Source organism: Xiphophorus hellerii, chromosome 9 (assembly GCF_003331165.1).
Source record: "Xiphophorus hellerii strain 12219 chromosome 9, Xiphophorus_hellerii-4.1, whole genome shotgun sequence".
NCBI lineage: Eukaryota > Metazoa > Chordata > Actinopteri > Cyprinodontiformes > Poeciliidae > Xiphophorus > Xiphophorus hellerii.
In genome coordinates, this window is record NC_045680.1 from 26,903,642 (window position 1) to 26,919,257 (window position 15,616).

The 15,616-nt window shown below is 39.5% G+C and overlaps 2 protein-coding genes across 4 annotated transcripts in view; both read left to right on the plus strand.

Annotated features, from left to right (window-relative positions):
* Positions 1–1,096: 1,096 nt before the first annotated feature.
* On the plus strand, positions 1,097–5,460 carry dr1 (down-regulator of transcription 1). The gene is made up of 3 exons (XM_032573039.1): positions 1,097–1,919; positions 2,045–2,208; positions 4,298–5,460. The coding sequence occupies exons 1-3, from the start codon at positions 1,700–1,702 to the stop codon at positions 4,442–4,444; spliced, it is 531 nt and encodes a 176-aa protein (XP_032428930.1). The 5' UTR covers positions 1,097–1,699; the 3' UTR covers positions 4,445–5,460.
* Positions 5,461–6,701: 1,241 nt separating this feature from the next.
* The window catches only part of gng12b (guanine nucleotide binding protein (G protein), gamma 12b), a 39,116-nt gene continuing 30,201 nt past the window's right edge, over positions 6,702–15,616 (plus strand). Inside the window, exons 1-2 of one of the 3 annotated variants that reach the window (XM_032572804.1) lie at positions 6,702–6,893; positions 14,745–14,902. The gene's annotated coding sequence lies outside the window, so the exon portion shown is untranslated. The remainder of the gene's footprint in view (positions 6,894–14,744; positions 14,903–15,616) is intronic. The other 2 variants (XM_032572803.1, XM_032572805.1) reach the window with 2 other exon arrangements.

Genomic DNA, 15,616 nt, shown 5'->3' on the forward strand with positions numbered 1-15,616 from the left:
ATCTCCCCCAAATTCTTGAATAATATTTGCTTCAGCTGTGATTATTCCTGTTACTTGTGCATCCTACATTCTACCGCAGCTTTTACTTCTACTAAACTTTCCATTCATATTCTTGAATACAGCTGTCTGTGAGTAGCCATCTGCTTTAGCCATGAGTTTTTGTGACTTTCCTATGGCAGGTATGTTGACTGCTGGTCTTCTCAATAATTTTGTAGGTCAATAAATAACAGAACATTTAAACATCAGAACAGAAACAAGCACTGTAATGGATCTAAAATACAGACGTTTCAGTTTTTCAAATGACTTATTAAAAAAAAATGCACTTCTTGATGAAATTCTAATTTACAGAGATAATTCGTGTAGATTGTGTACTTTGCACGCCTACTACATCAGTAGATTATGGCGTTTCTTCGCATTCACTGCCACCCTCTGTCCACCTAGCGTTACTGCACCTGAATTTTCTCAACCACGATCATGTATATTTTGAAAAGCAGTTTCCTGAGAGTAGAGTTCAAGTTTAAACAAGACTATAGACTTTACTTCTATATATTCAAGTGTCGCTTAAATTCTGCTTAAAAACCTGATTATTGTTAATTTAGTTCATATAAAACTTATTATATTTTGCAACAATTCAGGTTTATAATTAGAATTTCGTTATTGACATTGTACAAGAAAGCACAACGGAAATTGAATTAATTTAACACCATGTTTCAGTTGATTAAACTTAAATATAGTCATATTTTATTACATCCAGTCTTGGAAATCCTTGCAAAAAACCCCCAAAAAACATTCATGACATTTGTGAAAAATGTGTTATATCTGAGTCACAAAACGCACAAGAATAGGCATTTATATTAAATTTCTTTTGCAAAATGTCACTGCATGCATAACCATCATACATAATATTGAAATGAATTTCTGTCATGTTATATTGGAGCTTCTCTATCATTCATTAAAGTAGTAAATAAAAAAATTATGTTATCTTCCATATGCCCGGAAGGTGGCAGTATGCAACAACTGTCCTACTTCAAAAACCATGACAGGAACTCTTTACTTCCGGTACTGTATTTGACGTTGTATCCGGACAAAATTAGTCTAATGTTACCCTGAATACACTATCCTAAATAAATGTTTAGAACCTTTAATCCTATTTATATTGCTCGGTTATTTTGACGATGCAAAGCAACTTGCTGTGCTGTGAGGAATTTGTTCCTGTCGTCATTCTCGTAAGGGCTGCTTACAAAGCCGCCTCCGCTCGGAGCTCATTGTTAGCCTAGTTTTAGCCATGCTCTGTGCCGCTTTCATTTCTGTTCCGCGTTGGGACCACCGCTGCTAGCTAGCCTAGTAGCTGGCTAGTTAAGCTTCTTTCCTGTAGTGCTGTCGTTTCGTTGTGTATGTCGGGGGGTGTCGCTTAATATACCCTTGTTTTATTTTATGCAAGTTAACAGAGCCGGTCCGCTGTTTTAAAGCGCTCAAACCAGGCGGGGGACGTGTGTTTGGATAGCTAACTTAGAGGAAACGTCTCGCCTCTTCATGACGTGTGTGTTCTTACTGACGTACAGTCAACCTGCTCGGGTTCATTTGACTCAAGAGGGAAATTAGTTGGGCAAAATCTAGCCCGCGCTGTCAAGAAGAGGAGTTTATTTTTGCAATTTTTTTTAATTTCATATTTGGGAGGAAAACAAATATCTGGGCCACGATGGCTTCCTCCTCTGGCAACGACGACGACCTCACAATCCCCAGAGCGGCAATCAACAAGATGATCAAAGAGACTCTTCCTAACGTAAGAGTGGCCAATGACGCTCGCGAGCTGGTGGTGAACTGCTGCACGGAGTTCATCCACCTCATCTCCTCCGAAGCCAACGAAATATGCAACAAGTCAGACAAGAAGACCATCTCTCCAGAACATGTCATCAACGGTGAGAGCTCTCCTAGATTCACGCATTACGGATTAGCGTCTGTGAGGGGGCGTGGATCCCTCTGTTCGAGGTTTAAACCACTGAAAGTAATCGCTGCACTTTCTCCTCTCGTTTTCGCACCGCAGCGCTAGAGAGCCTCGGTTTCGCATCGTACATAACGGAGGTAAAAGACGTTCTGCAGGAGTGCAAAACTGTGGCTCTGAAAAGGAGGAAGGCTAGCTCCCGATTGGAGAACCTGGGCATCCCCGAGGAAGAGCTGCTTAGGCAGCAGCAGGAGTTATTTGCAAAGGTAAAAAGAAAAAAAAAAAAGCGTTTCATACCCCTGGTTGTGTGGGTTATTTGCATAAGTTCGTGTTGTGGAAAGCAGGATGATCGCCCTGTTTAACAATGAAGTCTAGTGGAGAAGTCTACCTGAGTTTGCATCACAGCCAGGAAGTGATGTTATTCTTAGAGCATGTAGATATTATGTTTTAATCCTGTGACAACCTTTTTTATTTTGAAGATGCTCCCTGTTCCCTTTTGTTTATCCTCACACATCCATGTTCTGATAAGAACACACACGCTCCAAAAGACAGACATAAGCTTAGTCAGATTTGCTCAGGAACATACTTATTCACACAGCAAGCGAATGCGGCACGAATCATACTTATAAAAAAACAATTTTGATAATTCGTATCATATCCAGCTTTATCACAGCAGTCTGAACGGCCCAATTCTGATCTTTTCACCTTTCAAAAAAATTCTTTATGCCACTTCCCTGAGTGGTATTAATTGGGATACGTATCTGATGGTTTTCATACTCTGAGAGGTCGTGGCGCTTTTAATCAGGTTTTCACGTCATTTACATGAGACACGTCATCATACTTCTGCACCAGAAGAAACCACCTGCCGTAAATCCGGAGGCAATCAGTGGCTCAAAATTATAGTTCTGAAATTACAAAAGACGTCTGTCAGTGAAGCGCATCACATCTGAATCCCACCATTCTTATTTCTGACCACACACCCAAACAGATTTCTCTACTGAAGCTGCAGTCAAGGTCATCGCTATTAGCTGTGCTTTCTTTTCATCAGCTTCCTTCATGTTCCAATTTTTGACAATATTGTCGGCTCCTGTTGCTGAGTAGCTTTAAATGGATGGTGGCGTCCATTTTTGCTTCCATAAAAACAGCACTGCTGCGTGACGGCCACGTTTCTTTTTCTGCATGCGGCTCGCTTTGATGTCATAAACTGTTCACATAAGGGTGTGATTTTGGTCATATTTAATTATTTGTATGAACAGCCACGCAACAATTCATATTTGAGCTTAAAGACCTGCTGTGTGAACGTAGCCTTCCTTTAGCAGCGTGCCTCCTCTGCTGCAGTGTCTTTCTGGTTTTCTTACGGTCTCTCCTACCACTTTCAGTTTTGATCAAGTCGGATGTTTTGTTTTGTCCTTAAAGGACTGCAAGACCTTAAAGAAAAAGTGTGATGCAGGTTATGTGAGATTTTGAATCCTAAAGAAAATGAAGGCATTACAAAGTTGTCTGCTTTTATGCAACAAAGAGCAACTCTAATCTTCACTGAGCATGTTTTCTTGCTGTTTCTGTTGACATGGCAAAAATGGCAGAATTTCCTAATTTTTGTGTGTTAAAACACACATTTCTCTATTCATTAATATGAACAGAAAACAAAATCCAAATTTGATCTGCTGAACAAGGAATATTCAGGATATGTTGCTATGGAATCAGGCTGTAAAAAGTCATGGAATGATCTGAGGAGATCAATTATTAAAATTTCACGAGATAAATTTTCATCCTCGAGGCTCCAATAAACTGTTTTACTATTCAGCGCGTTGTGTTCCGGCCGAATGGCTATTCTGTGTTTAGCAACGCTCTCACTTCAACCAATGAGCTGTTGACCAAATGCTAAGCCCTAGTAGCAGCTATGGAGGAGATGATTGAGGAACGGAAAGAAGGGGGGGAAAAGATCCAAGTTGTCTTTTACAAGCATTTTCTCTTTCATATATTTATTTTATTAGCTTATGTAGCTATTCAATTACTGATAAGAATAGTCACTATATTACCAAAATAATCGTCAACAACAGTCCTACTGTGTAATATCACTCAGAAATGGATCGGTTAGCATGTCATGACAGTCATGAGAAATACAGCAACAGTCTTCAGTCAGAGGCCTCTTTGGATTCGTTGTGAGACTGACTGCTACTGGTGATCCTTCCTGCTCACACCATCGACATCCACAGCGACCTTTTGAAGAAACTTAGATGATATGAGTTATGACAACATTTAATTTCCACTTTGGGATAAATACAGTTTTTAACTAAATTATCAAGTGGTTTTTCTGCCTTCAGATGAACTCTGTCCCCGTGTCGCCCCCTGCAGGCTCGGCAGCAGCAGGCAGAGCTGGCCCAGCAGGAGTGGCTGCAGATGCAGCAGGCCGCTCAGCAGGCGCAGATGGCCGCGGCGTCTGCCAGCGTGGCGCAGCAGGCCAGTTCGTCCCAGGATGAAGACGACGAGGACGACATGTGATCCCAGGTCACAGGCTTTTCGACCTGTCCAGGTTCTGTCCCGGGACGGCGTGGAGGACACACACGGCTCCCAGAGCACTCGTCGACGGAGACGCAGGACTTCTTTGAGCACTGGAAAACTCACATTGGGAACGAACAGGAACAGATGAAAGGGGGGATTTAAAGACAGACCCCCTCTCCAGACACCAGTACCTAAAAACCAATAGAAAGAACTGTTAATGTTTATGAAAATGACTTTAAACCCACCCCTCCCGGTTTTAGTTGCTTCGGTTTAAACGATCTTTAATTTTCTTGTTTTGTAGGTTTGTGGATGTGTTCTGAACACGCTGAATACACACACTGCTGAGGGTCTCTCCGTGGTTAGTTTGACGCCCTCTGGTGCTGCACCAGATGACTTGTGACTCAGTGACATTTGGTGGTTTAGGGAAACTACTTGTGAATGATTCCAGCATCTTCTTCCTCTTTATTAAATATTTGATGGTAATTTTTTTCCAACCAGGAATTTTTTCCCCCCCCTCTTTGGTATATTTGTTCAACAGAGGATTGTTTGAGGGGTTGTGAATATAAATTTATTCTGTTATGTAAAGAAATAAATGGAAGTTTTGTTTAATTTTTAGCTCCTTTTTTCTCTTGAAAACTTTGTGTCATTTTTGTTCTTCCTTGAACCACCACAGTATTGCTAATTAGCTACACCTTTGAGAGAGAATATTTTTGTCACCTAGAACCAAAGTCTAAGAAGCCCAGAGTTTGTTTTTAAAGGTGCAGGCGCGACTGGGATTCCCTTTGCTGACTCCAGATCAGTGTAAACGATGTTGAGGAATATTAACGTCTAACTTTGCAAGATGCTTTCATATCCAGGCTGAATTTTGTTACTTCTCTTTGGGTGCAGTATCTAGCATTGTGACTTTGGTCAATTCTAACTGTAAAGACAAGAAAACAATGTTGTGATACACATTCACTTGAGTTTATTACAAAGTTGTATTCTTTCAGCAATAAAGGCATCGTTTTTTTTACTCACTGCTGTTCTCTCTTTCCTTTAATGACAGATGTGGCGAATCTGATACTAGAACCAAGAAATGGGAGACGATGTTCTCCCAGCCCCCAAGTAAAAAGACGAGCCTTTTATTTAAGCAGGTTGTTAAAATGTGTGTTTTGTTCCTGCTGTGGTTGTTGTTCCCACTCTGAATGTACTGAAAAGGATTAGGGCCAATGAAAATAAAACTTTTTCATTGGCCCTAATCCTTTTCTGTACATTCAGAAAAAATACTTCTTTCTCAGAATACAGTTTTTTTTTGTTTGTTTCCCAGAAGTCTACATTATCATAGCAAACTTGATAAAAGGAAGTGAAGCACAATTGTAATTTATGCATAGTAAAGATAATAAAGATTTCTTTGAACAAAAATTTGAAACAGTATCTTGAAGATCAAGGAACAAAGAGAGGCAGTCCAGAGGCCCATGGTAACTATAGTAATTACAGAAAGATAGCTATATTTAAAAAAAATCCTGTTTACAGTCATGTATGATAATTAGAATATATTGTCCTATGAGGCTCATTTTCCCACATTAAAAAAAACAATTTTTTGGAAACATTTAAGAAAAATATTACCTATCTTTTTTTTGAAGATGCATTTCTGTGATAAAACTTTTTTTATTGATCTGATCAATATTCTAATCTTGAATGAATGAGTGATTACTGTTAGCTGTTAGCTGAAAATCATAATGACCAGAAATAAAAGTCGGAATACAGTCTGTGCAGAATCAGTCTATATACAGTGATACATTTCAATAGTGATGAAGTTTATGAAGTAAATAAAAAATGGTGATGCATTCAGAGTTCATGTTACAATGTATGGAGGTAAAACCAGGGGAACCGTAAAAAGATCCTGGGATAATCTATGTAATTAAATGTTACCTGTAATATTTAATAAGAACAATTAAGAGAAGATGCCCATAATCGTCCTTAAATTTCTAACAATGAAGACACTGCTTTCATGTCATTGAAAATGGCCTACTTCCACTTTATAAAGTTTATAGATTAGACGCCCTGCGACAGACTGGCGACCTGTCCAGGGTGACCCCGCCTCTCGTCCGGAACGTTAGCTGGAGATAGACACCAGCACCTCCTGACCCACTAGGGACAAGGATGTAAGACAATGGATGGACGGATTAGACGCTTTGATCCTGTTTGGTTCCTTCTCAATCGGACGGAGCTACCAGCAGGGGGCAGTGTTGTACGCTCCGGACAGCGTGCAGCCCAGCCCACAGCTCAGCAGCAGCGGCCAGCGGCTGAAGCCCGTCTGCGCCCACCGTCTGTCTGCTTCGCTCCGACACCAACTGAATGTGTTTTAATCACAGGGAAAGTTTTCAGGCGGACGGGAAGGAGACCACCTCGGAATATTTCATGGTTGGAGTTTAAAAATCCCTAAACTTCGCATCAAAACAGACCACAGGTGAGTATCAGCAGCACAAAGAATAATAATGTTTTTTGTTTTTTTTCCCCTAACCCAGCGAAGGCAGACATTCTGTTATTAAGAGGCAGAACGGTGCCTTGGGAGTTAAAGGTTTTTTTTTTAATGGATTAACAAGCGAAGTATTAAAATATTATGTAGATGTGTTTGATTAGAAGTCAGTAGCTTTACAGCTCGTTAGGGTGGACAACGGTATCAAACCTTAAGCATATTTACAAAAGCTATGTAATAACTGGAAGGTTAGAGCCAAAGAGGCGTGTTTTGTGCTGTTGCTCCAAATACCAATAAGATATTTAAGAATAAATGCAGTACGGTGACTGTTGTTCAGTTTAGAGTATCTTGGTGCAAAGACTCTGAAATATTGACCTGTTAAAGCCCATTCTTCCTCCTGACTGTTTTGCCTTCACTACTCAGAGTGACATTCACTCTGGACTCTATCAGTGGCTCTGTGCTCAAATGACAAGACAAATCTAGAAACTTCAGGAAATATGACATCATCATAACTGTAGGGAAGACAGTCCTGTAGTGAACCTCGTTTTTTTTCTTTCTTTTTTTTTGCAACTGTAGTTGCTTTCCTTGTTTTCGCACCAGATTCACAAAGCAGATACCATTAAATGCATGCAGGCTCATCCAGGGTTGTAAAGTCCAGCAGATGGGAGGATTTTGCACCAGTTTTTGTGTCTCCTCTCTTCTTCTAAACACAGATTCAGTGAATTGATTGGAGAAGATCAGATGGGAAAACATCCCATTAGAATGGCCTTTCTCTATAAACAGGAGACGATTCTTCTCCCTGAAACATTTGGAAATAAAAGTAACTGAGTAAAATGAAACATTTAGAGGATGATAAAAGTGATTACAAGTGTTCCATAATTCAGTTCAAATCAGTTTATTCACATATCACAATTTCACGGTAAATGCTACTTCCAAAGCCCCCAGTTTGACCCCTTGGTCCGACTTTTTGGGATGTTTTTCTAGTTTTATGTTCCCATTTCTACTGTTTCTTTCTTTGTGCTCTGCAGTTCTATCTTTTCCTTTCTGAATCACAATGACATACACTGTCAACAATTTGCAGTAAAAATGTGAACATGAATCTTGTCCAGTCTCTTGCCATTGAACTCCCATAATTACAATTTACAACACTTGTCATCCACCATAACTCCATATATAGTTTACGTCAGAACACTCCTTCAAAGTACACCGCGGTATTGACAACGTGACTAATCGGTTCGACTGTCTTTTCCGTACAAAATGAAACGTTGACTTTGCGAGATGAACTAAGAACTTTGGGAAAGAGACTGGCTTTTTGCAGGTAAACAGTGCGGATGTTTTGCTGTTTGTACAAATTGCTTTGAGAAATGCAAATGTTGAGTGTAACTTGAGAAATGCCCCAAAGCAATTGAGAAAAACTGCAACAGCTATTACTTGATTTGTCCAAATGTATTATAGTTCTAATTTTATTATTCTACACAGGGAGGAGTGGATGGAGGAGTGCTGCCATTTAGGTTTGCAGTGTTACTGTATCGTCTGTCATTTATCGTGATAAATTTCTCATCATGAGAACAATTTTTAATTTATCACCTTTACTCTAAATTCCAATGAATGTTTAAAATCGTCCCAAAAATAATAAACCTCCATATTGTCGGGATTATTAGTTTTCCTACTTTCGCCACCGTTTATTCAATGAGAGTATCAAATATCAGTACATTTGAAAATATGATTCAGAGCAGCTACTGTTGTGCAAATCACACAATCAATTAATCAATCAAGTTTATTTGTATAGCTCACAAGGCAGTTCAAAGTGCTTTACATTGTAAAAACATAAAAATGCAAAGTCAGAAACACACAGTGAACAATTGAAACATTACATTTTGTCAAGTGCCATCGTTACATATCACAATATTAATCCATGTTTTCTTTGTTATGGTTCAAAATCAATTCTTTTTTTTGTGGGCTCCAGTGTCCCTTTATACACAAGTAGGCTGACAGGAAGGGGGAAGGAAGACATGCGGCAAATGTCGCAGGGTCCGGGAGTCGAACTCGCGCCGGCCGCATCGAGGAACCTAGGCCTCCAAACATGGGTCGCGCTGTCCCCTACGCCACCACGGCACGTCCCAACATCAATTCTAAAGAAGCTCGTTACAAATGGGAAGGTTTTCCACAAGCACTACTTGTGTTTGAGGGGCCATGATGCAGTCAACGTTACCCGAAAAAGAAAAAAAAAAGTTTTTATCATCCCTTTTATTGTTTTTACCCCAAAATATTGTGATAAAACTCCAAGTCCATGTCGCACAACCCTGACTGCCATCCCAGAAACACAAACATGGCCCAAGAATGTGCGGTCATCATGAGCAAACTTTGCGGCGCGTAGGCCTGGTTGTTGACTGCCAGACTCCACAGGTATTATGTTATCAGTTTGTTTCCCAGCAGAATCTCCAGGATCAGCTTACAGAGCGGAGAGCAGCCGTTCCCACAGCATCGTGTCAGAGTGTAATCCTGTTTTCCCCCCAACAAGCAGCTCTGATGTTTACTGCAAACAACAAAAGGGAGGGTTGTTTAGACACACTGAGACCGAGTTATGTGGGAGGGGCTGTTGGTCAGCAGGATTACTCAGTGGGTGTGTTTTCTGTAAATGGGCAGGCGTGTGTGTGCGTGCGTGTGTGTGTGCGCCTGTGACTGTGACTGAGAACTCTCTTAAGTTTGGGTCTGATGTTTTTCACCAGGGATCTGTTTTCTGGCAGTCTGGTGCGACTGGGCTGTTGGTGTTGAAGTGGATTCGTCCATGTTGCCTGGGTTACCACTGGTGCAGACCGTAGCATGGTTTAACTCAGCCACCAGGCCCCCTCCTTCTGTCTGTCCCTCGACTCAAATTCCTCACTCGGCCTCTGGGGAGCTCCTCCGTGCGTCACTGCTCTGGTCACAAAGACCTTCAGAGAATGTTTCTAGTCAGCCTCTCCACCTCTGCAGGTACGGAGTATTATTAAAAAAAAAAAAGCAACAACAAAGAAACGGCTCCCCTCCCCTTGCCTTGATGCACGTGTGAATCTCCTCACATAACTCATATGGCAGGGATGAAGGTGTTGCAACCTCTCTGTGAAGAGAATGTGTCATATGTGAGAAGGCTGGTGAGTGCAGAACACATTAACTGCTTAGCAACCAGCGAGGGGAGCGTTCACAGTGGGCTCTGTTCTCTTCCCTTCACTGATCCTTTAATATTTCAACTGAAACTCTATTGTGTACCATGCAACTACGGTGCCAATCTTTTTGTTTATTAGATTTCAGCCAAGTAAAACATATCAATTTTAATTATTTAAGTATTCTGAAAATTCCCGAACTGACAGTTTTTTTTCCAAGTGTAAGATCTTAAATCAGTGGTGTCTAAAGTGCGGCTTAGGGACCATTTGTGGTCCACTGAATGATTTTCTGTGGCCTTCTGATTGCAATTTTAGATTGGAGCAAATCAACATTAAAATAAAAATAATATTATGTACAACTCAAATTTTTTCTCATTTATTGCATTCATCTGAAATTTGTATTATAAGGAACCACAACCATCCAACAACTATTACTCAGGCTTGACCTACAACCCCCCTTAGCTTGAGGCTAAAATAAAAATATTCTGCCCCAAAAAGGACAACAGTCACTTTTAACATTTTTTAGAGACTGTAGACCTTGTTATAATAACTCAGTCACACCAGACCTTTTTATGTTTGGGATCTACATTGATTTAAAGATCCATTAAAAAAAATAATAAATTCTTAACAAAATCCTGTGTGCTTAGTTTTTTGAAAAATAAAATCTAAAAATTGAAAAAGGCACAACGTAGTTATTTGTAAATTTTTATTTGACAAAAGCAATTGTTCCAGGCCCCAGGAGATTGGACCATTCTAACTCTCTTGGTTTGGACACTACTGTCTTAAACAAAGGCCTTTCCAGCCTTGATGCAGTAATTCACAAGGTTTTTGGTGTGTCTCATCTTTTTCGTTCCAGAATGTTTTTCCCTTAAAAATTTATTTTCCAGAAAGTTCTTTTTTACTGCAGCTATTAGTTGTGTGTGTTTCTACTGTGGGCTCCTAATCCAGGCTGTTCATGTAAATGAATGGCTGATGTTGTACAAGTATCACTGTGCTGGAAACATGATAAAACTAGGAAGTGAAATACAGGTTTTATATCATGATATTTCTGGTCTTTTTTTTTTATTTATTTAATTTTTTGCCAATGCAACTTTCATTCCTGCAGCTTCACCGATCCGTGTTGAGCAAAAAGCGCCCGCAGCAACAGAATCCAGAATGCGATTCAAAAAGCTGTGAAATCAGACAGATGCTGCCTTTGATCCCAGTTCTTTTCAGTGATTACAATTTAACAGCTATAAGGAAAGCCACTGAAAACTTTCTTTGTACTTGATATGCATTTTAAAGTGAACATATCACGCAGTGAAATCCTGCCTTTTCACATTTAAACCATTCCGCTGTGGTCTGTGTGAAGTGGAACTGCAATGCTTTGGTCTGAATTCTTCATATTTGTGGCCCCACAGGCCCGACTTTTACCTCTGTTCTGCATCTGAGAGCAACTCGTTTTGGTGCCGTCTCTTTAAATTTAACTCCGGGTTGCAGAATGTTCCACTCCACCTTAAGCCATATTTGTAGTTTGATAACTAGCAGTGCAGAAAGATTGTATTCGTAAAATTGATTAAAAGACGTCAACAACTTAAGACTTTTTACATGTACAAGCCAGAAAAATGAACATAATATTGTATATAATATGAATGAAGACATGTTGTAAACAAGGCCTCAACACAGTTGACGAGTTAGCTCACGCTAAAGCTAAGAATGTCACTGAGTGCATTTGGATCATGTGCTCTCCCCATGACAAAACCAGCAAAAACAAAGCCAATTTTTTAAGTAATAATACTATTCAAAATACGGAGTATGGTTACGTCCTCAAGGAGCTAATAGCTAGCGCACAGTGCTAACACAAGCAGAAGGGACCTAGCAAAACAATAGTCAAGACGTCATGTCAGCACATTTATGTCTAAAATAAAGTTTGTTGTCATTTTAGCAGCGTTATTAGCAGCTTACTGCTTTGCTGTGTCCGTCGTTTCCTTAGTAGGAGCTGACGCCTCAGTCAGACAAAGTCTTTTGGCAAATCCCTCTTGATACTGGTGGAGGTTGCTAAAGCATTCATCTTTAAAGTGCTTTAAAGAAACAAAGTGGACTGACCCCACTGGAAATAACATTTATACAGGCACTTCAAAGAGGTTCTGATTCTGGAGAACTTTGTAATGAACTATGTTTGTTAATACATCCAACAGCCGAGGATTTTTACTTATCCACTTGTAGCTTCCACATCCTTGAACTTGGACTACAAACCTACTGTGAAAAATACAGTAGGTTGTGAAAAGTATTTGTGTGCAATACTGAAAAAATAAAATGCATGTTCCATTTAAATATACATTATTAAAGTCAGTATGTGTTATTGTCGAGATGCCTTTGTTACAGGTGTTGCCTTTGTTACACGAGTGGATTCGTAAAATTGGTTAGCTGAATGCTATTGACTTTGTCTAGTGACATTATAGTTCAAAAAGCGTAAAAGAGAATAGAGAAAACTGAACAGATGGAAAAATGTGTCCCAAACAGAATTTAAACATTTACAAGGCGACGGAAGAGACTAAATTCAACTTTTCTGCACTCCTAGAGACTTCTACACAACAAATGTATTTAAAGGCTAAAAAAGTGTTTGAATGATATGTCCCCTTAAAAGGAAACATCAAAAAACAACAGACTTGGATTATCAGCAATACAACTATAACCAATAACTTTGTTACTGTGATTATACCTTATGGATTAAAGAATGTGATGTAACTGTAACAGACTTTAAGACAAACGTCAGTGACGCACGCAGTCACACATCTTCAGGCGTTTCACAGCAGAAGAGACGAGGACGAGCCACAACTTATGATTACGATTTTTTTTTGTACAGTATTTATAGTCCAAAACAGGTTTGAAATCACTTTAAATTCAAAGGATGATTGTCACATTCACAGGCTCTCAATAGCCAAACCCTGCATGGTGTGTCCTGAAGGAGCTCTGAGCACACATGCAGAAGTAGCAGCTGGGTGCCTCATTTCTCTCCTACTTAAGATTTTTTTTGTTTGATGATGATGATGATTAAAACGTCCTTTCACTCTTATATGAGTGTTGCCATGGCGTCATAGAAGGACCATAGATGAAAGTAGGTCTCTTAATGTTTGTTACTTGGTTAACAGTCTCCCACACACTCCCATCTTCTCATGCCTTACAGGCATTTAAAAAAAATATATATATATATATACTGTATATATATCATGACAAATAATTTACATTCGCAATGAATGTGGGACAAATTGGGTATTACCTTTTAGGTACCATTGATATTATTGCTATGTATTATTTTTAGTATGAGACGCTGATAGTTTGTGACAGTAGCCGGGACGTCCTTTGACTCATAATCTGTCTGTGCTCAGTGGCATTGTGGGAGTTGTCACATACAGTAGCATCTGCAGGATATTTATAGCCGTGTGCATCTGTGGAACATCTCTTGGTAAAGCTGTTACTGTAAATTGAATTACCTTCACATGTCCTTTCTTTGACATATTCCATGGCTCAGAGATTTTCCTTTTAGCTGCTCTGTGGGTTGTTATTAAGCTAAGTGTGTTTTGTCAGCTTCGAAAAAATAAAAATGGACGACTTAATGTTATTGCATGCAGAGGAACAGGAATAGTCTTTTTTAACGGCTTGTGTTTAAAACAGTTTGGTTGTGCTTGGTTCAGAGTCACAAAGACTACGGCTTCAAACGCCCCATCCTATTTTTTCAAGAAATACGATGGGGAATTTCAAGAAATGGCCCAGTTTAAATTTTAACCTCTCAAAAGCCTAGAAAGAAAATCCGCTCTGTATCACTTCCATATGTTGCACTAAACTGGATACATGTCTGATAGTTTTCAAAGCACCTGCAGTCTGAATGTTGCATTTAATCTGACGTTTACGTTACCAGATGCAGTAAATCTGGTTATAAACAGCGGCTGAAAATAACAACTGTTATAATTACACATCGCAACCCCACCATTCCTGCTTCCAGCTGTGTGTCCAAATAGACTTCTCTACAGACATTGCAGTTAATGCTCCGCAGAAGACTATTACTTGTGTTATTTATTTATTTATTTTTTGCTTCCTTCAACTTAATATTGGGACGATGCTGTTGGCTCTTATTAGTGTTTAAATAATTCCTTAGACGGCGGCGTCTATTTTTACCTCTGTAACCATAGCGCTGCTGTGTGACATCAACATTCCTCTTCTGCTTATGCAGGCCGCTTTAGAGTCTTAAACCGTTGCTGCTTTAATTGCAACTATGTCAACAACTATAACCATCAGACCTGTAGCGCCTGCTTTATTCCCACACAATGTGACGTTCAGTTCATGCAGATCTCAGCATGTTGCAGCACTTCTGCTGCTATTGATGAACCTACTACTGCTACTGTGTTTATACTCTCCTTTTCGTCCCAGAGTTTGTATTACTTGTTTATCTGTTTCTCTCCTTAATGAAGGACTGGAGTTGTTCCTTTCCACTGTGCCCCCATGCTTGCTCAGGGCGAATAATTGCTGCCATTATTTCTTTGATAGACTTCTTTCTTCCAGTTGCCATTCTAAGGTGAATTTGAAAACATTGTGTGACAGCGACTGAACTTGAATCAAACTATGTGAATATGAATTCAATGTGTCTTGTAAAGGGCGTTGAGATGCGAAAAATATGTTTGTTTTAAGTACAGAAACTGAAATGGTGTTATCTGGATTTCCCCAGGGAGTGTTAGCTGGAGACAAATGGTGGCTGTGTGGCGTTAAATGTGCTGCACACGGCCATAAACGCTCAACTCTCACGGCCCCTTGTGTTGTTACTGAGGTAAATATTAAACCAGAGGAGGAAAGGAGCTGTCGCTTAGCAAGGACAAGAGGCAGCAGGTAATACAGCGTAAACATTGACACAATTCTAAACCTTATTAAATGTTCTATGTGTTCTTTGTGATTATATAGAAGGCATATGGCATGTGAATGGCAACTTAAAGTTTTAAATATACACGGAGTAACGTTCTGCTGTGCATGTGCATTAAATAACAATAAACCAAAAAAAAAGTAAACACAAAATAAATTAATTCCGTGTTAAGCGACTTTGATTAAATTGATTACAAATTACATTTTGCAATTGTACCTTGATATTTACCTGCGGAAAGCTTTGTAAACATTGCTTGAGTCAGATAATGTGACGTAATGTGAGAAACTGAGAAACAACCTGATCCTGTGATAAACTCTCAGACTAGTCTGTTGCTTAGGGTTGTTTCTTTAAAGCTAATCTTATGCAGATGAAGAAAAGATAATAGGGTCATTAGAAAGTTTTTAAAAATGTATTTACTCTTTTTATTTCACATTATAGGTTTAGATATAGGACTATATGTTAGAAGTTTTTTTATTTTTTATAATTGTGTCAGTTAAATTTTAGGGTTAGAGTTAGACCTTTTAGTTCACATGTTAGCTGCCTCCACTCATCACACAGACCACAGTCTGACCACAGGACTGACTGGTCACGCAACTGGTTTTGCTGGAATGGAGAAATAGAAGCAAGTGGAGCACAGAGCAGATTTTTTCCCACCCACTGCAGTTTTCAGTGGTTGACAGATG